At 41.6% G+C, this 26,171-nt stretch overlaps 1 protein-coding gene and 1 long non-coding RNA gene across 3 annotated transcripts in view; one reads left to right on the plus strand and one right to left on the minus strand.

Moving 5' to 3' along the window:
• Positions 1–12,070, plus strand: part of CPA6 (carboxypeptidase A6) — a 101,820-nt gene extending 89,750 nt beyond the window's left edge. For both annotated transcript variants that reach the window (XM_075920575.1, XM_006131487.4), the window contains 3 exons: positions 20–222; positions 7,849–7,933; positions 10,312–12,070. In XM_075920575.1, the coding sequence (XP_075776690.1) occupies positions 20–222; positions 7,849–7,933; positions 10,312–10,499 (476 nt within the window). In that variant the 3' untranslated portion in view covers positions 10,500–12,070. The remainder of the gene's footprint in view (positions 1–19; positions 223–7,848; positions 7,934–10,311) is intronic.
• Positions 1–25,227, minus strand: part of LOC142827040 (uncharacterized) — a 47,321-nt gene extending 22,094 nt beyond the window's left edge. Inside the window, exons 1-2 of the long non-coding RNA XR_012901406.1 lie at positions 24,908–25,227; positions 18,599–18,704 (exon numbers count right to left, since the gene is read on the minus strand). This is a non-coding gene — a long non-coding RNA (uncharacterized LOC142827040). The remainder of the gene's footprint in view (positions 1–18,598; positions 18,705–24,907) is intronic.
• Positions 25,228–26,171: the final 944 nt, after the last annotated feature.

Below are 26,171 nucleotides of genomic sequence, written 5' to 3' on the forward strand. Positions count from 1 at the left end.
TTCTTTTTTCAATGTGTAGATGAGGGGGCTTCCCTTCACCCATGTGATGACACATACTGTGGTCCTTTTCCTGAGTCCGAGCCTGAAGTAAAGGCTGTAGCTCACTTTCTTCGCAAGCGCCAGAAACAAATAAAGGCCTATCTGTCCTTTCATGCATATGCTCAGATGTTGCTGTACCCATACTCCTACAAGTATGCAACGATTCCAAATTTCAGTTGTGTGGTAAGTTCAATAGTTCTTGGAGATTACACATCATCATGTACTATTTCTGTTATTGTTTTATAGTGAGCAGAAGCAGTTCTCTAATACTTCATATTTAGCAATATTTGTCAGCTCTATTTATAGTTTTATCACTGGTGGTGTAACCTTTATTTTACTAGAATTAATGGTGACTCACTTAGTTTCTTCCATCAATCTATATAAAGTAATTTAAAGGATAATCAGAGGGGGTTTAATAAGTTTTATTATAGTTTATTAAATATTAGGCAAGACATGAGAAGTAATTCTTCTGTTTTACTCCTTGTTGATTAGGCCTAGTCAAGGGACTAGTTGACTGTCCAATAATAGACTAGTAAACTAGTTGTTTGGCTAACTTAGGGATGTAAATGCCTGTCAGGGATGGTCTAGATGTGGCTTGATCCTGCCATGAGTGCACGTGACTGGACTTGATCACCTTTCAAGGTCCCTTCCAGTCCTATGGTTAATGGAAGCTGTTACCTAGCTGAAAGTCTGTCCCTATACTTTTGAAAAAACTGAAGTTATAAATACTTGATTAAAATTTTAAAGTATCAAATCTTTTTTCTAACAAAATGAAAATCTTTCAACTATTACATTTCATCCCAAAATAAAGCTTTTAACCTTGAATATTGCAACTCATTGAGGTAATGCCATTACCTCCCTTTGATCTGAGTAATCAGCAAATTATTAAGGTTTTGTAGCTGTCTCCTTTAAGAAAAAATGATGAAGAAGTTGGGGTGGGGGGTTGATGTAATCCTGCTTATTTACAAAATTTGTATAACTGTCATTTCCCTGAATACATATTCTCTAGGGAACATTTACACAGCGGGGCTAAAGCCAAATTAAGCTATGCAATTTAAGCTACTTCAGTTGTGTAGCTTAAGTCGAAATAACTTATTTCAGCTTTTGGTTCTGTCTACACACCAGGAAGTCTGAGAGAGAGTACTCTTCCTCATACTTCCCTTACTCCTCATAAAATTAGGGTTACAGGAGTTGGAGTAAGAAGTCCTCCAGCTCCCCATTATTTTGACATTGTCAAAATAACTGCTTGTAGTGTAGACATGGGCTATGTTATTTCAGAATAACGCTAGTTATACCGAAATAACGCCGCTGTATAGACATACCCTTAGTTGCATGGATCTAGAGTATGGAATGAGGGTCTTAGTATTTCTTTTGGGGTATTAGGATAATTAAAAGATTATTCCTGACACCATTTCTGTTAAAACTTAATTGCACCAACTCCTAAAAGTTTCCTGTATCTGATGTCATGCAGCCAGGAACTCGTGCTGCAGTTCCAGCCTCAGCCGCACAGCTGCTGGCTGGAGCACTAGCTCCAGTTTCCTGCTGGAAGGAGGAGGGGGTCAGGAGAGGCACATGCATGTCCCAGGGGCTGCCCCTGCCCATCCTGGGGGTGCAGCTCCTAGGAGCTAAGTGATTAACTGTCCCCCTTCCTGGCTACGGGCTTCTTGCTTTGGGAGGGGGCACAGCTGGGTGGCATGAACACATGGGGTGCCAGGCTGCTCCCCGCGGGCTGTGAGAGGGCTCGGGGAGCCCTTTCCTCAGTGCCCCTCTGCACCCCGCCAAGCTGGGGGCAGTGCTGGGAAGCCCCAGGCTCTGCCTGTCCCCAGTTCTGGAGCTGCAGCCTGCTGACAAAGGGCTGGTCCATGCAAGGAAGAGACTCTTCTCCCTTCCCCCCACCTCTCCTCACCCAGCGCTATTGCCCAGCCGGTGAGTGTGGATTGTGGGGGCAAAGGAGGATACTGGGGCAGGATGGGAGGGGGCAGGAGTTTCACTGAGGAGGGATGGAGCAATGCAGGGGATCAGGCTGCAGAGGCAGGATTGGAGAGGGCAGTGGTTGCACTTAGGGGGCATAGGGCAATGTAGGGGATCAGGCTGTGAGGGAGGATCATGGGGCTGAGGCTGGAGCAGAGGGGCGGGAGGGGGAGATACAATTTTACTTTGCCAAAGTTGCACTTTCCTTTATTCATCACTTCTTTCTCCAACTACCTATTTGGCTGCATTCTCACCCTCTCACCTTTATCTGTGTTACTCCCCCAAACTCCCTCTCATACCTCCACCCCACATCCTCTCCTGCTGCTAAACTGCCTTCCAGGTCCTGCCCTCACACTGTCCTGCATCCCTATCACAATTGCTGGCAGCCGTCCCACACATGGAATCCCTCATTTTTGTTCCCACCCCAGAGCCTAAGGGAGGTCACAAAATCCACTAACTCTGGAACCCTAGAAGAGTTAATCTGGCCTATGGGAAGCCCTGAACCCCAGTCCTCCCTGTCCCTTCCCCTTACCCCATGGGGTCTGGAGTGCCAGAGGAGTGAGGTGTCTCAGTTGGGGCCCACATCAGTGAGGGTGGGGGGGCGGTCTGGAGGAGGTTTTTTTGCTTCTCACTTTTGTGGTCCCCAAATGATTTTTCTGTGGATCAGTCAACCCCAACCCAAAAAAGGTTCCCCACCCCTGCCATAAATAAAGAAAACATTGAAACCTTTTGTGTTGGACATAATATTTTCCTTTATTTAAAATGAAGTTGGATAAACTAACACGAGAAAGTTAAAACGTGTAATCTGTTTAATCATTTAAATTAAACTGTTCTCCCCAGCTGCAGCACTAGTAAAATAGCTCCAGTGTAATTATATAATTAACAGTGAGTTTCCATTAGCAACTGGCAATCCGCAGAAAGGTTTGCATTGACCCAGATTGTCCACCAGGCACACAGTGGAGAGAGCCTCTCCCCTCCCTCCCAGGAGAATGGCACAGCCCAGGGCAGGAGTGTTACATCTTGGCACGCCACTTCGGAAAGGTTTCTGACTCCTATTCTAGAGGGAATTCTGCCTAAGTAAAATAGTGATTATTCTTAGATCAAAGAACACAAAACTCTAATATTGCATTCATCTGGAGAACAGAGAAAGCAAACCTACATTCACTGGCGAGACAGTGAAGGAGAAGATATAGCATTAGGAACACTTGGTCTTCCAATTCCAAGAAGAAAATTGCAGAATATCCTCAAGGACACATCTGATATGATGTGAGAATGTATCAAGCAAAGACAGAAACAGTCAGTGTATCAAGATATTAACTCTTGAGAGAGAATCTTAAAGGCTTTCCCACATCAGTAAATCTTTAATGCAACTTGCTCTACTCATCTGGATTCTTCATCTAGTCTATGTTGGGGAATCCTGGTCCACTCTCTACCTTTCCCATCTGTAGCATTTACATTAGAGCAGTGGTCCCCAACACGGTGCCCGCGGGCGCCATGGCGCCCACGGGGCCATTTGTGTGCGCCCACCAAGTGCTCGGGGCTGGCCTGGCTCCGGGCACGTGGCACTATGTATGGTGCAGGAGCCGGCCCGAGCGCATGGCGCACGGTGAGCGCCAGCCCCGGGAACGTCGCAAATTAGCCGCCTGCGCTCTGGGCGTGCGGTGCTTCGGGGAGCGCCGGCCCCAGGCTGTTGGTGAGGGGGGAGCTGACACTGGGCGCGCGGCGCTTGGGGGGGGGTCCGGCCCCAGGCGTGGCGCATGTAGGGGGGGGCTGGCCCCAGGTGCGTGGCGGTTGGGCAGGGGGAGCAGCTCCGGGCGCGCGGCGCTTGGCGGGGGGGGCCGGGCGCGCGGCGCTTGGGCGGCGGGGCGGCTCTGGGTGCGCGGCACTTGGCGGGGGGGGGAAGGGCACGCGGCACTTGGGCGGCGGGGCGGCTCTGGGCGCACAGCGCTTGGCCGGGGGGGGCGCCGGCCCCAGGTGCGCGGCTATGGGGGGAGCCCCACCCCCGGGCGCCCAAGTGTCCCAGCAGGCAAACGGCCATGCCCCCTGGCGCCCAGCAGCCTCAGGTGGTTGGGGACCACTGCATTAGAGGAAGTTGGTTTAACTATTATGGGTCTGTTCATTGGATCAGTGGAAGCCTTTCCATTGACTTCACTGGACCTTGGATCAGGCCCTTTGAGAACCAGTGAGATATTAAGTGGAGCAGATATTTGAAAAGCAACAAAAGGCACCTTTAACAATAATCTCCAGTTAGGAGCCAACATCTCTGGACAATTATGGCTTTTAAATATAAAGCAATCAAAATAGACTGTATTAATGTTCTATTGACATCTTGGCCTTTGCATCTCTTTGTATTTCAATCTCACTAGCTCCTTGAATATTTTTGGGGGCAAGGAGACAAAAAGTACTTTTATATGGCTGAGCTAGTTCAGCACAAGCAGAAAACCTAGAAGAGAAACAAATGTAAGCGTGAAGCAGTTGGTAGATTTACTAAGGTTCCAGTATGCAAACAGAAGTGAACTATTGCAGGAAGCCTGAGGCACCAGTATGCTGTAGTATCACAGAGAAGGGAATTTGTGCAGAATGGATAGTACTCATATGATAATACAACTTGTATTTTTAAAACCATTTTCCAAACCCATCAGCATTTATTCTCCAGGGCATGAGTTTGACTGTCTTAATGTACAGACATCAGTGTGGGCAGCTAAAAAGACTGTTTGTTTACATAATGTGAATGTAGTTTCATATTATTTACCTATAGCTAATGGTTAGTGCCATTTTAGCATCAAGATGTATTAATTTAAAGTATCTACCATAATCAAATATGGTAAAGCTTCAGCTCACTTGAACATTTGTGAAGAGCTGTACTGTGGAGGAAGTGAAGGAAAGCAGAATTATAATGAAACTTCTATCCCATTTCCTTCTCCTGTGGTTGACTGAGAGCGCTTTATTGGTTCAGATGGATTCCATGCACTGTGGTTAGCCAGCAAGTGAAAGCTATTCCAGGGACCACCACGTACAGGTGAGATTAGGAACATTTTAGTGTAAATAGGGTCTTTAAGTATTCCTGAGCAGAAAGAAAAGATGTTTCTGTCCAGTCCACTACATGCTAGGGTGCTGTCAGTCACTGTTTCAGTTAAAGTGGTAAATTATTCAGTGATGCTTTGAAATTGGAGTGCAGTATACTGGTAACAACATGAATAAATATTCTACTCTAACTCCATTATTAAGTTTCAGCTAAAGCCCATTAAGATCTTTAAAGGGAAGCTGTACTTCAGTCATTGTTTGGTATATGTCTGCACCAGTTATTTTAATCTGTAGGATTTCTTTTTTAATTTTAATTTACTACAAGTTGACCTCTCTAGTTTGGCACCTTCAGCACCTGACCAGTGCTGAACCAGAGAATTTGCCGAACTATGGGAGGTCAGTACTGTCTAGCAGCATTACCAACACTTCAAATGTATATCAGAAGAGAAATAAGTCTAAGTAACATCCCCACCCCCTTTCACAGATCTCAAAGAACTACACTGAGTTTCTCTGTATTTTGGGCTAATTGGTAAGGTAGGAGCAGCACTGGGAAATGGCCAGTCTACACAGGATCACTCCTACCTCCAAACCTGTTGAATTTCCCACAGAACCTCATTTTAATATTAATTTAATTTCCTAGCTCCAGGTATTCTTTCCCCCTTGTGGGGTTGGGAGTACGTTTCTTCTATTACAAACCAACAGAAGAAACTATAAGCACAAACCAATAATCTAAGGGATTCTAAATGAGTACAATGGAATTTGTTCTTGGATAAAAATTAGTTTCTGCTCAAGTGAAAGCCACATACAGACTGAGCTCCCTGCCCAGTCCAAAACAAATTTTGTATAACCCTAATTGTTGGACAAATGAAATACCAGAGCCCATATGGGGCATCATTAAACAATTACAACCGATGCTTTGTGGAGAACACATCCTGAAAGGAATCTTCACATCTTCTCAGTCCAGAATCCACAAACTCAAAGTGGTACCAGACTTTGCTAAAATAGACACAAAAACTTGCAGATATCTTCACTGCTGCAACAATCAACACATTTCAAGATTCATGGATCCTACTCATGGCTATTAAAATATGCAGGGACATTACCCCAATAACTACTATGTGGGTGAAATCAGACAATCACTACACACCTAATAAACTCACAAATGATAAAATACAAAACCAACTTATCAGTGGGTGAACATTTTCACAAAACAGTCACTCCATACTGGTCTTTTCTGTCCTCCTCCTCAAAGAAAACCAGCACAACGCCTTCAAAAGATGAGCCTGGAAGCTTCCATTCATAATTTTGTGACATTAAAAATTATATGACTAATAAAGACACTGAATTTATGGTTTATTACAACAATCCATAACCTACTAACCGCACTTTTTTGTCCTATAACTTCAGAGGTGTCACAATGTGTTTTATGTGGCCAGGTAAGACCTTTCAAGTAAACTACTAGCTTTAAACAAATTATCTGTTCCATCTTGTATTTAGCTTGTGAGGTGTAGTACCATTTTGATCTGAAGAGCAGGTCAAAAGCTTGTCTCTTTCACCAACAGAAGTTGGTCTAATAAGGTGAGTGAGATTGGTTTGGGCATGATATTGACAAATCCAAGTAGGCTCTTTCTTATCACCTTATTATCCTGTAGGGCTACAACTACACTGCCATCTCTTGAGCAAGAAAATATGCAAATGAGGCAAAGCGGAGAATATTGCATGGCCATATGAGCTGCCATTTTTGTGCAAAAACCCCCTCTTGCACAAGAGCCATTCTGCTGCTTTTTTTCAGGAAGATCAGCTCTTGCACAAGAGGGGGGTTTTGCGCAAAAGCCTCTTGCACAAAAATGGCACCTCATTAAGTATGCAAATGAGACGCAATGATATTCACCGCTTTGCCTCATTTGTATATTTTCTTGCCCAAGAGAGGAAAGTGTAGATGTAGCCTAGATGTTCATAAATTGATTATTTAACAATTTCTTCAAATATCTTTCCAGGTATCAAAGTTGAGCTGACTGCTCTACAATTACCTGGGGCTTTTGTTCCCCTTTTAAAGATAAGCAAATATAGTACAGTACCTTATCCAGTACTCTTGGACTTCATGAGTCCTCTGTAGGTTCCTGAAGATATTGGTTCCGAGATTGCTTCAGCTAGTTTCTTAAATACCGTAGGATAAATTTTAGCAGGCCCTCCCAACTTGAATATAGTTACCTATCTAAATGTTCATTAACAAGTTATTTCCCTATTCAAACTTGTGTTATTAATATTAATTGTGTTAAGCATCTGTTCACACTAAACTTTTTATAGAAGACTCATGTATTTTGCTTTAACCTTTTGGATGTCATCCCTTATTAGCTATTTTTACCTGAATAGTAGTGAAACTACACTTCCATTCATTTTCCTGTTGATCTTCATATATGTATAGCATCTCTTCTTACTGCCTTTTGTGTCCCTTGCTAGCTGTAACTTATTTGTGCCAAAGCCTTTCTGATTTGTTTGGGTTGAGTGTTGTTTTGACCTCATCCTTAGTAATTTATCTACCTACCCACTTTTTGCAAGGCTCCCTTTTGACTAGTTCCTGATGCAGCCATGTTGACCTCTTATATTTCCTTCACACTAGGATAGCAGGCTGTTGTGTTTAATGCTGTCTCTTTGAAAGACCACAAGTTCTCCTGAAAATATGCTAAGTTAGGGTCCATGGGACCATCAAACCTAGAATTGCATTAGGAGCACGTATTTTGTAGATAAAGTTCCAGCCCCATTACAGACATTAATGTGAAGTCTAATGTATCTATTTTTCCCCCCTATACACAGGAATCTGCAGCTTATAATGCTGTTAATGCTCTTCAGTCCGCTTACGGTATAAGATACAGATATGGCCCAGCTTCTAGCACTTTGTGTAAGTTCCTCTCATAAACTTTGGTCGGTTTGTTACTTTGACCTAGATATGATATAAAGGGTACTATAAAAAAGGAAGCAAATATTGTCTAAAATGAACTTTGATCAGATTGTACTAAGGAAGGAAGGAAGATGGGAGATATAGCTGATTAAATCCACCTGCACTACTGGTGGAGCTAAATTCAACAGTTTCTGGAGAGAAAAGAAGAAAGATACAAGGAATATGTCCAGTGAACTGCAGGAAATTTTAGCAAACATAAAGATCAATACAAAAGTTCACAACAAGATATTTAATAATTAAATCTTGAGAGCAAATTAGTTCACAGGAAAGACATCCATACTCTAGTTCTCTCCCTTTGTAATTGAGAGATTACTGCATATACTGTTCATTCAAAAACTGAGGTGATCTTTTTGAAAGCTGGGTTTAGAATACCCCAGTTTCTCACTAAGAATAAATAAGAGCAAGCATATCTGTATTTAGAAAGTATGTACAAAAATTGAATTCAGATGCTTATACTTTCCCCAACAGCAAAGGTTAGAAAGAGAAAAGTTCAGTAGTTTTCTACTACATTATAAACTTTCTGCTGGGACCCTTTGATTTGTTAACCATTTGAAGACCCTTATATAGATAAAAGGTCAAATTAAAATCAGTTGGACCATGCAAAGTAAGGATCCACATGGTTGGAGACTTTTGCAGAGCTGAGGCCTTTCATTGTAATCTCTTGAGAACAGGGACAGCATCTTCCTTTAAGTTCTGTACAACAGTGAGCAAATGTTCAGCAAATGAAGTAGGAGAAAAGAGAATGTAAAGAAATATTCCTGGTGTGAACATTTTTTAAAGAATAAGACAATTATTAACTTTTCCCAAATTAAATGAAGGCCTAATCATATATGATGCTATGCCCATGAACTTCTGTGAGAGATGAGGATGCTCAGTACCATAGAGGATAAGACACTGAGTTTTAAGTATTTACTAAGGCTATGTCTGCACTAAGAAACTATTTTGCAATTATTAAATTGAACTTAAGAACTCCTGATTTAACAAAATCAATATAACATTTCCACACTATGGGGAATCCTCAAAAATAGTCTGAGGTGGGCTCTGTTAATGTGGATGCACTACCTCGAATTAGAGACCCAGGAAACCCTGGGGAGTTCTAATTACAGGCAGTCTCCGAGTTACGCGGATCCGACTTATGTCGGATCCGCAGTTACGAACGGGGCTTTTCTCTCCCCGGAGGACGGGAGCGGTGGGACGCCCAGATGCGCCGCGGTCCGCCACCCCAGTGCTCTGCGGCTTTGCTCCCCGTCTCCCGACCAGCAGACCAGGGAGATGGGGAGCAAAGCCTCAGAGGACGCCAGCAGTGTGACAGCCGCGGCGCGCCTGGACTGTCCCGCTGCCCGAGTGCTCTGCGACTTTGCTCCATGTGTCCCAGGTCAGCAGACCAGGGAGACGGAGCAAAGCCGTGGAGGACTTGGGTGGTCCCACCACCCCCGTCTCCCTGGTCTGCTGGGGGGTGCAGCTAGTGTCCCCCCCCAGCAGACCAGGCTTTTCTTGCCTACCCCTGGGGTAGAGCAGCTAGGGGCTGCTGGGATGGTCCTGCAGCGCCGCTCCGTCCAACCCGGCAGCACCCCAGCTGCTCTGCCCCAGGTGTCCTGATTCAGCTGCTGCTGGTCAGTTTCAGCAGCGGCTGAATCAGGACGCCTGGGGCAGAGCAGCTGGGGTGCTGCTGGGTTGCTCCAGTAGCGCCGAGGAGCCGCGCTACTGGAGCAACCCAGCAGCACCCCAGCTGCTCTGCCCCAGGCGTCCCCAAGTCAGCCGCTGCTGAAACTGACCAGGCTTCCTGGAATCAGCCGCTGATCAGTTTCAGCAGCAGCTGACTTGGGGACGCCTGGGTTTCTTAAGTTGAATCTGTATGTAAGTCAGAACTGGCGTCCAGATTCAGCCGCGGTTGAAACTGATCAGTTTCAGCGCGGCTGATGCCAGTTCCGACTTACATACAGATTCAACTTAAGAACAAACCTACAGTCCCTATCTTGTACGTAACCCGGGGACTGCCTGTACTCTGGGAAGTAATTATTTGCACCGGAGTGTCCACACTTCCATTATTTCGAAATAACTATTTCAGAATTAGTGTTATTCCGGATGAAAAGTAGGACTACAGATTTTGAATTCCTCAGCCCATTATTTTGAAATAACAGGCTTCGTAATGTGGATGCTCTGCTTATAAATTTGACCTGGGGGATGGGGGAGGTCTTAAATAAAGTCCTAGTGTACTTAAGACTCTTAGCCCTGGTCTACAAAACTCTTGTACTTATTATACCAGTATATTTCTTTCAACGGGACAAACAAATCATGATATTTTTTTCCTTCCCCAGATGTGAGCTCTGGTAGTTCTATGGACTGGGCCTACAAAAATGGCATCCCCTATGCATTTGCATTTGAGCTGCGTGACACCGGCCATTTTGGATTTTTACTTCCTGAGACTCTCATCAAACCCACTTGTACAGAGACCATGTTAGCAGTTAAAAATATAACTATGCATTTGCTAAAGAAGTGTCATTAAGAGTTATATTTAGGATCCAGAACTTAACTAAGGTTTTACTTCAGGTGTTCATTAAATAGACACTGTCAAGTCATTGCAATTCTAAATCTGACATTTTAAAACTGTGGCTCTCAGAAAATGTGGTAATTATTCTACCTTAGAGGGTTGGAAGGTGAAATTCCTTTCAACTTCTACGATCCAGAAGTCCTACTAAGTTAATGTGTCACATCTGTAGTTTGTTCACAGCAAAATACTCTGTCCTTATTAGCAATGTAAGGTTTTGAATCTGAACCACTGAAATAGTGGAATTTTTGCCACTAACTTCAGTTGGAGAAAGATTCTGTCCACAATACAGTTGTGGAGCCAAATTCTGGCAGGTTCCCCACATTGAAGACTGCAAGGTAACCCACACACAGAACTATGGGGCACAATTAGCTACCCTATTCCTTCCATTCTCCCATACATTACAGCATCAGTAGGAACCATGGAGGAACATTCCAGAGTGCTGTCTATGGGTCAATATAGTTCATAAGTTTCTTACATGTATGTCCCTGAGCAAGGCATTGGACTGTCTACATCAGTGTTTCTCAGCCAGTGGTATAAGTCTGGGGGGTACATCAACCCAACTGAAATTTGGAGAAAGCAGAATTTTTGTTTTAAGTTTTACAGTGCTTCATTATTTTTGTACTTTTTACACCCAAACATTTCATCACCTGCTCTGCTACGATTAAGTTATTTAAACAACTTTGTTGCAATGGTAGAAAAAAATGTTGTGTGTCTGAAAACTGTAGGTACTGGGGGTACTTATACTTTTTTTTTTTAAAGGGGGTACTTTATAAAAAAAAATTGAGAAACTCTGGTCTCCATATATCCTTAGTAGGAATTATCCATATGTGGTACATGGTTGTTGCTGGCCAGATTATAGACAGAAAACTGTGTGATTTCTTCACCATATAAGTCTGTACTTTGAAGATCATGTTATGTAGTGCCAGAATTTAACTTCTTGTTTTAAAATAGAGAGCAACATATTACCTTGTATAAATATACATTTTAAAAGTTGTGTGTTCCCTGTAATTAAGAATTATAATTGAACATTAATAGATAACAGACATCCATACAGTGGAATATTATAATGAAATAATTTGCAGTGACTGTGGACTTGAACAAGTTTATCAGCTTTTGTATATGGATATAGCTGTGGGCAATGAAGTTACACCAATTTGCACCATCTGAGGATTTGTCACTTAATAGAAACTACAATTTATAGGCTATAACTTAAGTACTTCCAGAGAGTGACCTGTGGTTACATGGCTACTCAAGGTTGGTTTTTTTAAATGTTTTAAAGGCATGGATAATAGATGTTTAACTGAGTGGGACATAAAATGTGGACGCTTTGAAGCTGACAAGTTTCCATTGAAGAAGCATGATTTTGGAAATAACAATGCTGAAAGCACAGTGTTGTGACTGTGAGATTGGTATTTTCAGAATAGTATTTTTGTTGCTAGATCTTCAAAATTTTAGGTTTCAGTATTTTTGTTTTGAGTTGAATTTTCTGCCATAAAGTTTTAAATAAATCACACTTCTTAATAAAATCTTCAGACGAATTCCTTCCATATTGCTTCCTTGCCCCTCTTTGTAATGTCATCTCTTGATCACAGAAAATATAGTTATTGAAGTCCTTGGATCAGAGAAAGGCACTTATGTGTCTACAGCATCATGAATATCTATGTTATATATAAAAATATCTACAGAACTCAAAGTCAAAAGTACTGGAAGCTGCATTCTGAAACCCTTAATCACATGGAATATAGCCATCTTCAGTGACTAGTTTTATTGTTTTCAGCTGGGCTACTTGTACAGTAAAGATGGCAAAATCTGGTCATGGATAAAATATCATTAATGATTTTTCAGATGTGTAGCTTTGCAAAATATATGTTGTATTGTTTTTATATAGCTTTGGCATGTGTATATATATATAATATAATGCACATACATACACACATACATATACACACACACACACACACAGAGTGGAAAAGCTCTGGCTGTGCTTTCTTGTGGGCCTCACCCTACTAGTAGATAGTATTAGCCTCAGAGGCTTACTGTGTCCCTCCCCACAGCCTCTTTCTCTTTACAAGAGGCAGGGACCCCATCTTACTGAGCCATACTCATCACAGGCTAGTTTATGGTTTCAGGGTGAAAACCTCTCTTTAGTCCAGGTCTCCCTTCTTGGGGCAGTTTCTGTGTTGGTGAGGAGGAGGTTTGGGAGGCTCCTAGGCCCACCTGCCCACTACTCTAGGTTCTAGCCTAGAGACTGTAAGGCAGCAACAACAGACTAGAAGCAAAATAGCTTTTTCCCTGCGTCACTTCCCCAAACAATCCCTCCAAGTACCTTTCCTCTGGTACCTGCTAGCTAGTCCTCAGTGTGTGCAGACACAGCTTGTTCTGTACCACACTTACTCCTTCTGGTCCATGATTCTTTGCCTACCCTTCCCCCCTTTAACTGGAGGGAGCCTTTTAAAGCAGCCCCCCAGGTTTTAATTGGCTGCAGGTGTTGAATTAGTTTGCTCCTACAGGAAGTCATTAATTAGCCTCAGGTGTCCACCTGCCTTCATTTCGTGACAGCAGTGTCTAGGAGCTTGTTTGGGGAAGAGAAAGCAGTTTACCCTGCGTACCTGCCCTCCATTATAGCACAGCTAGGGTTGCCAGATGGTTGAAACAAAAATACCAACCCCCCCCCCCAAAAAAAAAACACCGGGGAAAAAGGGGGGGGGAGACCAAAGTTGTTGAGCAAAAAAAAAAAAACTCCAAGGACTTATTAAGCCAAATTTTTTTTTAAAAAAAACACACCATTAAAACAGCATATCCCCTTTAAGTGCAGGGATAGTAACAGGGGAGTAGTTGAGCACTAAGACCCAGGAGAAAGCATTGCTTCTCCTAGGTCTTTTGTCCAGCAGCCATTTTGTGCCGGCAGCCTTGTGAACCAGGTAAGCATGCGGGTTGGGGGTGTTAGAGGCCAGGTGGGGGGAGATGGTTGGGCATTGAATGTTTGTAGGGTTGCCAGGTGCCTGGCATTTTCCCCTCCTGGTCAGGGAAAAATTCAGAGAATACAGGACATCTCAGGTGTCCGGTATTCTCTGAATTTTTTTACCGGGCAGCAGCCGAAAATACTGGACTGTCCAGGTGAATACCGGACACCTGCCATCCCTAAGCGCAGCAGCCTGCTGGTTTGGATCTGTCACAAAATATATATATTTAAATTGCGTACACAAACACACACACACACACATTGCTATTATGACTGGAAGCTATTTTGCTTGTTGATTTGCAGTTTTGTTTTGTTCTTTCTTTCATGTTTGCATCAAACTGCTTAAGATGCATGATTCTGATTTAGACATTTTAGATTTAGCTTTTTACTATAGTTATAATATGACACAGCAATGCATCTGATGAAGTGGGTCTTTGCCACAAAAGCTTATACCAAAATAAATCTGTTAGGGTATGTCTACACTATCCCCCTAGTTCAAACTAGGGGGGTAATGTAGTCATTCGGAGTTGCAAATGAAGCCCGGGATTTGAATTTCCCGGGCTTCATTTGCATGATGCCAGCCGGCGCCATTTTTAAATACCGGCTAGTTCAGACCCCGTGCTGCAGGGGAATTAGGCTTCCTATTCCAAACTAGCTGTACGCCTCGTGGGTTCCGAACTAGCTGGCATTTAAAAATGGCGCCGGCCGGCATCATGCAAATGAAGCCCGGGAAATTCAAATCCCGGGCTTCATTTGCAACTCCGAATGACTACATTATCCCCCCTAGTTTGAACTAGGGGGGTAGTGTAGACATACCCATAGTCTTTAAGGTGCCACGGGACTCATTGTTTTTCCAAATACAGACTAATATGGCTATCCCTCTGATAGTATGACACAGTCTCTTTGCTTAGTCTTAATTTTGCCTTTTTGTAGTAAATTGGGTTATGTTTGGGTTTTTTCCATTAGAAGAACCATCCCTTTCAAGCTCTTAAATTACATGAAATGCATTTTTTAATATTAAATACACTTTCATTATTATTATTATTAGCAGATGCTTCCTAAAAAGCGGTTACATATCAGACTTTTTTAATTAAATCAGCACAGAAGTGTGATCTCATCAAAGTCCAAAGGACAGAAGCAATAAGGAGCTATCTTTCCATTCATAACCTCACCTCTGACCATCATCATAAACTGTTTTGAAGAATGCATCAAGTTAGTCATAATACTGATTAGCTGTGGAAAGTTACTCAATTCACTATCATTGGTGGAGAGTTATATGGGCCTGTGATGCTTGGGAACCAGGAATATTCCTGGCATGGGCCCTGGCTCCACCAACATCCGAGGCCGTTTATCTTCCCCAGCCCTGCTTCTGCTCTTGCCACTCCCCCTGCACATCTTCCAACCCCACTTGCCACTCCCTGATGATTTAAAATGGCCTGGGAGCCCCTGCCATCAGTAGTGCAACAAGGTTAGTGCAGCTCCCTGCCTGCCTGCTCTGCGCAGTGGCTAGCCTATCCCTTCAGCCCCGGGGGGGAGGGCAGGTATCTCAGTCAGTATTCTCTGTAAGCTATGTCCTTGTGCCACCACTCAGAAGCGATTCAAATGCTGCCCAGCTGATTAGCAGAGTGCCCACAGCTGGGTTCTTTGTTTTTACTGGTGGTACAGATTCACATATGCCTCTGGGCACATAAAAAAATGTATACCACATATTGATGGGAAAAAATTCCCACATGGTTAGATAGCCATCTCGAGCTCCTCCCTCCATGCTTCCTTCCCTGTGCCTTTTCTGAGCTAATTAGCCTTTTGGGCCTTCAGCCCACCCCACTCTATCAGTTAGGCATAGCTTTGACCCTCAGGTTTACTCATGGGAAATTTAAATAGTTGTCAAATGAGCAGAATGCTCTGACACACAATCTCATGGGCTCTGGCAGTCATGGTAGATCACTCAGGGAAGTAAGGGAAGGTCCTTACACCCCCAAATCCCCTACACAGACACAGAGCAGGGTTCACAATTAAGCCCTTAATAAATATTCTTTTTAAGTCGGCATCTAAAAAGCTAATTGGTCAAATGTGGATTTTTAGAGATGTGCATGATTTTCATTAGAGCTTTGTCATGGTGAGCAGATTTCAGATGAAATAATCTTTATAGCAGGGTTAGCTCAGAAAACGTAATAGGTACATAAAATGTCTAAATGAACGATGTGCAATGAAATGATTCTATATGAGTTATGCTATCATGGTTCCCCATGAAACATCTGTCTTAACACTACAGCAGCTGGCCTGAAGAGCAGTGAAAGATTAATTGAATTCTCTCGAAGAAGTATTATTTCTTCTCTAAATAAATTTAACTAAAATTGGAAATCCAGCTGACCTCTTTGGAAAAAAAAATCATTGCAAATAATTTAACATTTGTGCAAGATGCTTTGGCATTTAAAAATATTTGATGTCAAGAACAGTCCATTTTATGCTACTGTGGCTACATCCTGGAAGGTGTATGTGAATGGCCTGAATAGACAGTCAGTCCCTGTGAGTTTTAAGGGTCAAGATGTGGAGTTGTACTTCTGCCCTTTCATGCCTGCATGGATTCAGAAAAACTAAAATGCATATACAGTAAACTTCCGATAATCCAGCACCTTTAGGACCCAGGGGGTGCCAGATTATCAAATATACTGGACTATCGGAAGGGGGGGCTGTGACGGGTCTGGGGTGGCATCCCCCCCCACCCCAGACCCCTCATAGTCCCCCGTTCCGATAGTCTGGTTCTGCCCCAGGAGTCCCCGATTCAGCCGCTGCTGGTCAGTTTCAGCAGTGGCTGAATCGGGGATGCCTGGGACAGAGCAGCTGGGGTGCTGCTGGGTTGGTCCCGCAGCCCCAAGGGGCAGCGCTGTGGGACCAACCTTGCAGCGCGCCAGTTGCTCTGCCCTCGGCTTCCCCAATTCAGCTGCTGGTCAGTTTCAGCAGCAGCTGAATCGGGGAAGCCGGGCGCAGAGCAGCTCCAATTATCCGGCTGCCCGCACTTCTGGGTTCCCAATGGTGCCGGACCATCAGGAGTGCTGGAGCATTGGATGCTGGACCAATGGAGTTTTACTGTAGAATCTTTGAAGAGAGTCACTAGCAAACCACTGAATTACAAATGATATACTTTATGATGAATCATCAAGAGTTTATTATAAATAGAATAATTTACTCTGAAGAATAAATTCAGTTGATACTGAATTTATTCTTTGAGGTAAATTATTCTATTTATTATAATATTTGTTCTTTTTTTTTTTTACTCACAAATGAAAGCTTGCTGAACATTTCGTCTTACCTCAGTAATTACTTACAGCTGTTCCCTTTTTATTTTTTATGGTTACTAGCATTTTATTATGTACAAGATAACTTGACTGATAACCAGCTTTGGAAACATTGATCTTACTTTGCTGTGCATGTTTTGCTGAAAATATTTTATCATCCAAAATAACATCAAATATATTGATGACAGAATTCTGCTGTTATTAATCTTGTAGTTAATAACATCCTAAACGGTGATTATGTGAAATCCTGAAATGACAGTTTTGTTGACTAACAGAATAACTACACTGATTTTGAAACTGAAAATACCGATTAGCCATGATTTTCAGTGGCATTTCTTGCAAAGTCTGCTAAATTATAATTTTTAATAATAATTTTTTAATGTTAAAAGTAATTGATATGTAGGAGACACAAAGCCATCCCTCTCATCAAAAGAACTTGCACCAAATGAGTGCCCGTACCATAACACCAAACTAAGTCAAATGCTAGACTTTAGAGAGTTCAGATAATCTTGTTTTTATTGAGAAATATCCATAACACATATTTGCCTGTAAAACACAGTGGCAATACATTAAATATACTGTATCTATGTAATGTGGAAAATAAAAAGCTTATGAAAAGCACTGCAACTAATACTTCAGATAGAAGGGGAAAGAATTATACAGAAATATATTTCAAAATAAGTTTGAGTTACCAATTTTTGAAATGGAAGCTGATGACCGCCAAATTGAATGTCACATTTATAATTTAAGACACTTTCCTAACTGCTAGAACCAGCAGAATTAATCTGAAGAGTTCAGATTTTGATTTCAGTCTTACCAGAATAAATTTGGAATAAATTCACTGATTTCAAATTTATAACTCTTTTTCATTGTCTTAAGAAGAAACAAACAGCTAGATCAATTCTAAAGTAAATGGGGTTATTCTGGATTTGCATCAGTATAGTTAAGATCAAAATCTGGGTCAGTGGTCTGTAGGCCAACTGATCCTGTGTCAACAATCTTTTTCTTTACTTTTATTTATGCCACTGATTTTTAGTAATTATTTTAGAAATTCCATAGTATTAATGAATAATTAAGGAACAGATTCTGATTTCTCATGTTGACTAGTACTTTATTCAGGTCCCATTTAAATCAATAGCATCAGTTCTGAAGTAAAGTACTACTTATCTTGTGTAGGCTGTAATATTTATGTTCATTCTCCTTGCCTCTTGTATTGCTTTGTCAGAAGACTTTAATTTCCAGTTTTATTTTAATATAACATCAAATTATATTATGAAAAATGTTTGCCAGCCATATGGCTTACTGTTGTTGAGTTTTACAACTGAAAGTTAGATATTACGATGTCCCTTTGATTCGTAGATGACAATAAAGCACCAGATTATACCTGAGTGGCACTATGATTACCTAACTTGTGGAAAATAGGGCAATGCAACAGACAGCCAAAAAATAATATTTATATCTTTGAAAATATTAAATGGACCTCCTATAGCTGAAAATAGGACAAAGGGTCACCTGAGTAACTTAATTAAGACAATGCAAATTAGGTGAACTAACATTTAAAATATGTCTAAAAAAATCCAAACTTTTTATCCCTTCTGCTAAATTAGTATAAATTGCATCTCATCTCTTGATTTAAAAATCTTCAAGTCCTCTGAAAATGTAGATCATTTAAGGTGTTTTTGTGTTTATGTTAAATATATATGTTAATTTCATATAAAAGTATAAGACCCATAGAGACTTAATTGTTTTCTTCAGATCAGTTATACAAGAAGAAATCAGTGTGCATGCAGCCTTACTTCCAGTCCAGTTGATTTTACCTGCAGACTTTCATGCCACACGAGCAGCGCAAGGTTATGAATTCTGCCAGCCTATCCTGGCATGAGGTTAGTCAGCCATGGATTCCTGAGAAGAAAAGATCGACAGAGCTTGTAAATGAGTTCCCTTCCTTCTATGATCAATAGCTGAATGTGTCTATCGCCTTAAGACTGCAGCTGAAATTTGAACATTTGAAATTACATTATAATAGAAATTATATTTCCTTGAGGCTGGAGCTATTGCATATGGCCTCAAAAGGATATGTTCTGGGCCTGGCTTAACTACCAATCTTTTTCTGATAAATTATTTGTTTTATATACAGTACATGCAAATTAGAGACTGTTCCCTAACTCCAGTCACTAAAGGGCAGTGAGAAGACACATTCCTTATTGCTGACAAAAAAGTTCTGAGGATGAGGCACTTCAGCTATGTTTTCTTCAGAGAACAGGTGAATCTTTGACCCCATGGGTCCCTTGCTAATGATGGTTGATGGGCAAGAACTGAGTGGACAGGCAGGAAAATCTAGCTGACTTCGGTTTGCAGTTCATTTCAACTATCCCCTGGGTGAATGGCTGTGTCAGCCACAGAAGAATCTGCCCTTGAATTAAGACATCAGGGAATGCATTCATAATTAAGATATTCAAATGGTAATTGAAAAGATCCTGTCATACTCTCCAGCCATGCAGACAGTGCATTCATTACACATGACAAAGAAAGCCCTCCCTCCCACTGCAACAAAGACAATTAGATGCACAGCACAGCTTATTTGTCATATCCATTCTGTACATATGAGGTTTACAGATACTCTTTTCAGTGCTGAACTTACCCATAACAGTGAGTTATTCTAACCTATTTTAAGGCTGTTAGGAGTATATGCTTTACCTAAGCCAATAGGTAATCTAGTCTGAAAAGATGCTGTTATGGCCCTGTGGGTATGCGTGTGGGTGCCTTTATCCTCGATGCAGATTATGGGCCATTCTTTCTGAAAAGTCATATTCCTCTGTATACAAGTACTTCTCTTAATATAAATCAGATTATTGGTTTATGCTTTTTTAAAACAAAAAAGTAATGAATCAAGCATTTTTATCATTTCTGCATAAACTCAATGGCTGCGTCTAGATTGGCATGATTTTCCAGAAATGCTTTTAACAGAAAATTTTTCCGTTAAAAGCATTTTCGGAACAGAGCGTCTAGATTGGCACTGACGCTTTTCCACAAAAGCACTTTTTGCGGAAAAGCGTCCATGCCAATCTAGACACGCTTTTCCCCAAAAAAGCCCCGATGGCCATTTTCGCGATAGGGGCTTTTTTGCGGAAAATAAATCTGAGCTGTCTACACTGGCCCTTTTGCGCAAAAGCTTTGCGCAAAAGGGACTTTTGCCTGAATGGGAGCAGAACAGTATTTCTGCAAGAAGCACTGATTTCTTACAGTAGGAAGTCAGTGCTTTTGCGGAAATTCAAGCGGCCAGTGTAGACAGCTGGCAAGTTTTTCCTGAAAAGCGGCTGATTTTCCGGAAAAACTGGCCAGTCTAGACACAGCCAATTTGTGTCTGAAGAGGTTATTCAGAGACAGTTTGAGCAGGTATAAATGTTAATCAGAATTTTCCTATGTAATCAAAATACTGTATACCTATAATGTCTACCAAATATAGAGATAGTGTTACTGTCACGTGTGAAAAGTTGTTTCTACATGGCCTCTTTTTTTAAACTTGTCTTAAGTGATTGATTTCATAATTTATTTTTTTCTAGTTTTAAATAATTTGGTTTGACTGCTTTGGAGTTGAAAACGGCTAAAATATAACAAAAGCTGAGTGTAGAATATTTGTCTGTGCTTAACTGACCAAAAATAGTGTTAATACATGCAAGTCGGTATATCTTTAATTTTTATGAAGGATAAGTTACCTAGTTTGAAATAAAGTATTATATTTACAGAGCTAACGTACCGTAAAAAATGACATATTGTTATTCTCCTGGAAGACAGCCTAAGGGTTAATTCACTGAGTTTGATGACATTGTGGTAGGAGAATTAGAATTACATTTGACCTTGTTCCCCAGAAACTGTCAGAAAAGCAGTCTATGTGAATGTATTATGGGGTGAAATTTGCCATATCATGCTGTTTTTCTCCTACATTTCATCCATTTCAAAAAGGAAAAGAATACTGACAGTGGCACCTTAAAGCTATAATGTATACTAGCCCTTGGTAACAAATTTAAATAATGAATTTGTTACAAAAACATGAACTTTCCCACATACCAATGCAGATTCGTTCACACGCAAATGAAATGTCTCTTTGTACAGGCTCGTACGCATGAATTTCTGCAGGGGGTGCTTTTTTTAATAAATGTGGACCACAAGGGTGTGAATGCACCACCCTAGGTCCCCAAGTAACCAGGGAAAATAGCCCCAGCCTTCCCCCAGCTGGTCAGAATATGGTGGAGGGAGGCTCAGGCAGCGCGCTGCTCCTGCCTTCCCCATGCCAGTTGGAGCATGTTTACTTGGGGGACAATGGGAGGGGGTGCTTTTGCACCCTTCACAAACTCATGTGGGCCTGTTGTACTATGTACTGTATAGTGCCTTACATAATGGTGTAACTGCAATACTTGACACATCATACACTTGCTGATAACGGGCAGCAAGTTCTTCAAACTGTACCTAGGAGCCCAACTGCTTAGAGAGATACCTAAAGTTCCCTGATGCTAGAAGAGTGTCTTTTCTTCATACAAAAATAAAAAGCTCTGCTCAGTTTGCTGCAAGATATTCCTACAGGTCATTTTCAAGGCTGAGCTGCTACTGATATTAATGATGTATTCGTATGACCACAGTGCCTAAGAGCCCTAGCCATGGAGCAGGATCTCAGTGTGCGAGGCAGTGTACAAACACACCACTGCTTTCATGATGCCCTTTCAGCTTTGGGTTGTGAGAGGTAGAGTACCTTCAGCTCCCAGTGAAATCAAAGTAATCAGACAGTGCCCGCCTTGACAGGATATATGGCAAGACTGAGCTGTTAAAGGTGCTATACATTAGAACGTCATGAAAAAGCCTATTCAAAACAATGTATAAAACAGGACATAAATAATTTATTGAGTTTGAATGGTTCCTCATAATGTTCATCTGTTTTCTTTTAAAAACTTGGCTGTACTCTAGGCCTGTATTTATGTCTCTTGAAAGTTAGAAAAATTCACACCTTTGAATGCCATAATTAAGCTGACCTAACCACTAGCATAAACATGGCTATATATCACAAGATGCTTTATTTCCGAAATAGCTTGTTGCTCTTGGGAGCCCGGTTTGAAAGTAAACAATATAATCATCATCCTGTTTGGTGAATAGGCTGTTTGGTGAATAGATGGATTCAGTAATACCCTGAATCCACTCCCACAATTGGTACTAATTGGCACCTTGCTGCTTGTCTCAAAAAAGGGGCCAAGGATGAAATGCATCTGAAGAATGAACTACTCTCTCATCCTCAGATTTGTTTCCTTCTAGTCAGTTTTGAAGCACATTAATGGGACAATATAGGCCCATGGTTTACCTTTTTTCAGAAGATAATACTTCAAGTCTCTAGGGCTTGCAGGCCACCACCCTATACAAACACACTTTAATGTAAAAAAATTAAAAAGGAATGAGGAAACACTTTCTTTTGCATATTGCCAGCATGTAGATCTGAGCTGGTGCAAACTGGTGTAAGTCCATTAGCTTCAGTGGAAGTGTATCAGTTTACATCGGCTGAGAAGTTGGCCCAGTCAGTGTTATGTGCCTAAACAGCTGATGAACATAGAAACTCAACACAAATCAGAAGTCATCATAATGTCACTTAAAGTGGTTGAAATCAACCTTTTTTTTCTTTTTACTCTGTGTATGTTTATGTGAAATCCCATATGCTAACTGGTATCAAGGTCTCAATTTACACACGAGAGTCCCTACCCTGCTTAGTTGTCTGTGCAAAGATACACAAAAGCTTGCAATAAGACAGTTTTCAGGGTGTTATCGCTTAATACTTATGGATGTCTGTCTTTGAAAATCTTCTTTGGATGGTGACCCGCTGAGAGCTATTTTAAAAAAGCCGGTAAGTAAAATACTTACATGCATATCCTGATTTTAAAAACTGAAAGAAAGATTACATTGCATAGTGGGGATATGCAGAATGAAAATGTCAACTAATATGTTTGGGGACTGTTCTGTCTTTTCAGTCATTATTAAGAGGATTAAGGGACAAGCACAGAGCAAATTCCTAATTAGTGGTGGTGTAAAAGATCTGGATTAAATATGAGTAATGTGTACTGAATGGAGTGGAATTAATCAGATTCTTTGGACTGTTGGAAAAAAGAACAATTTTATCAGGAGATGAAAAACTAAAAATCCAATGGATACAGGGGAAGGTGAAAGGGAAACAATGATGAGGGGTAATTAGGTGACCAAAGGGTCAGGCTGCCTGCTGCGAGAAAAAACAGGAATTAGTGGTAAAAGAGCCAACTGATGATCAAAAGTAAGAAAACAAACATTAGCAAATAAAGAATAGTAATTTTAGATATAGAAGGATTGCATGAGACTTAGAAAACAACCTCTACCCTAAAGAAGTTAAAGTTAATGGATATTAATGTTGGTAGTTCTAAGTTTTAAAGAAGGAAGACTACAGGAGAAAAAAAAAACCTAGAAAAGAATCTGTTATTTAGTATGATCAAGTTTATCATACCTAAAAATTAACGTGTCTTGGAAAGGCCCCATGTATATGATCTTATTTTGAGGAGTCCTGTGTTATTATTTCTTTTTAATGTACATAATGGGAAGGGGGGCAATGGATGTAGTGTCATGCTATACGACCCAACCTCTCACATGCTGTGTCCCCACTGTATACAAATGTGTACATTTTTGCTTCCTCCTATTTTGAGGCCATGTCCTGAGGCTATACACATGGGCTATGTCAACACTGCCCCCTCTTGCAGAAAAAATATGCAAATGAGGTGAAGCGTGGAATAGTGCCACAGCTCATTTGCATAATTAATGAGGCTCAGTTTTTGTGCAAAAACCCCCTCATGCGGAAGAGCCATTCGTCCTCTTTTTTTCAGGAAGAATGGCTCTTGCGCAAAAGCCTCGTGCAAAAATGGAGCCTAATTAATTATGCAAATGAGGCACAGCGATATTCCATATTTTGCCTCATTTGCATATTTTCCCGCAAGAGGGGTCAGTGTATACATAGCTTTGAAAGGGTAGCTGTTCATGTATAGCTGCTTTATGGAAGAGGGGGAGGGCATAAACAAAGGAGCAAAGTATCCATATATTAGTCTACACTGCCTGAGTAATACAGATGTTTCATCTATAGTAACACTCCACAGCATAATGTTGGAGAGAGTAAAGTAATGTCTTTCTCCTGCAGAAATGTGAGAGGTTTTGGGAGTATATATAATGAAAATGAAAAACAGTGCTATTCTTGTAGGAAATCTTTCTTATCATAAATACTGTTCAAAATAGAGACCTTGTCAAAATAAATCCACATGGGTAAAAACCCACATACAAAGGCAGCAGTGGGATGCATTTCTCCCGATATGCTGCTGGAGATAACTGTGCAATGATTTCTTTCTCCAGCCCCACTGCATTGCGGTGCATTTTTATGCGTACACACTTTTACTTGGCTTTTCTTCACTTTTTCAGGATAGAGTTGATACTCAAGATATATTTATATATTTATTTGCAATGAGGAATCCAATAAATATTAGGCAATGATGTGTAAAATTAACTCCACCCAATAAATTCCAAATAAAATACAGCCCTGGAACCCTCAATATAAGACTTCCATGGGACCACTTCCAAGCTTCAGCTGAAGGTAGGTAGTCTAAGGCATCAGCTGAAGATCAAAAGGTAGAGTGGGTCACAGTGGCTTACTAGATAAGGCACGAGGCTTTGGAGCCTGGAATTCAGGGTTTGGGCACCCACCACTAGCTTCCCTAAGATCAGTTTTTAGGCATGACAACCAGGATCATGCAAGTCCATTTATACTAAATTTACCATTCTACTCTCACATTCACCACAGTGTAAAAGTTACGGCTGAAAAGTTAAAATATGTTAAATGAAATGCAAAACTACTGGCTAGGAATCATCTTACTCACAATTAGGCATGAGAGATATTTTTAACAAGTTAGAAGCCAGACTGTTTCTCCAATCTATGATGCAAATTAGCTTTTTCTATTAAAAAGACACTCAATAAATAATATTCTTTAAACACTCAGAACTCATTGTCATACAAAACTGATATTATTTCATTGATATTTATGTATTTAGACTGATACACCCACCAGTTAAAATTAGTTCCTATGCCTTGGTCTAAGTATTCACTGTTGATTCTTAAATACGCAACCAAAAACTAGACCAATCCCATGACAGGCAACCACCTAGTATTCAGCATAACCATGGCAACCTGCAATAACCCAACAGCAAAGAACATTCTTGAGATCTTTAAAACTGCCTCCCTGAACCTTGCCATTCTGTCCCAGCTGGGAGGAAAAAAACTGACCTTATATCACATCCCGAAGGTCAATTAACTTTGATTATTATGAAGTGTTGGGGATGTTATAGTTACAGGTCTTTCTGATCTCTCTGAATGCACTCCCGCAAGTTTTAGGCCTTTACTTCTCCGATGGTGAAATTTGACAGTTCTCCCAAACCTAAACCAGGATCTGGGCTATAGTACTGTATGTATCAGGTGTTCCTATCCAGCAGGTCCCACTGACCTTAGGTGCCATCATTTTTTCACATCAGCCATCTGTGACCAATGATGTGTATAGTGATGAAATAGCTTTCATAAAACAAAAGCACTGTTTACTCTTGTAGTAGGAAACAAAGCATTAGAGAGAAAAAGGGCTTTAAAGCAGTGCACACTAGGGTTGCCAACTTGTTGTAATCACACAAAACTGAACACCCCTGCCCCCACCCTCTGCCCGGATGACCCATCACTCTCCTGCTTCTTCTCTGAGGCCCTGCCCCTGCTCACTCCATTCTCCCTCCCTCTAACACTCACTCTCCCCACCCTCACTTACTGGTTCATTTTCACTGGGCTGGAGTAGGAGGTTGTGGTGCAGGAGAGGGTGAGGGCTCTGGCTGCGGGCATGAGCTCTGGGATGGCACCAGAAATGGATTCAGGGTGCACGAGGGGCGCTGGGTTGGGAAAGGAACTTGGGGTGCAGGTGTTGACTTACCCTGGTGATGCAGGTTCTGGGGTGGGGCCACGGATGAGTGGTTTGGGATTCTGGAGGGGGCACTAGCCTTAAGAATGGGGGTGAGGGATTCAGGGTGCATGGAAGGGCTTTGGTCTGGGGTAGAGGGTTGGAGTGCAAGAGAGTTGAGGACTCCAACTAGGGGTAAGAGCTCTGATGTGGGGCTGGGAACAAGGGGTTTAGGGTGTGGTGGAGGGTGTGAGCTCTAGGGGATGTTGACCTCTGGCATCTGCCAGGAAATGGTAACCTGTATCTCTGGCTCCAAGGCAGAGGCTTGACCAGGCAGCTCTGTGTGCTGCCCCCACTTGTAGGCACCACTGCCACAGATCCTCTTAACCACAGTTCC

The sequence above is a fragment of the Pelodiscus sinensis genome, chromosome 2 (assembly GCF_049634645.1).
Source record: "Pelodiscus sinensis isolate JC-2024 chromosome 2, ASM4963464v1, whole genome shotgun sequence".
In the NCBI taxonomy this organism is placed as follows: Eukaryota; Metazoa; Chordata; order Testudines; family Trionychidae; genus Pelodiscus; species Pelodiscus sinensis.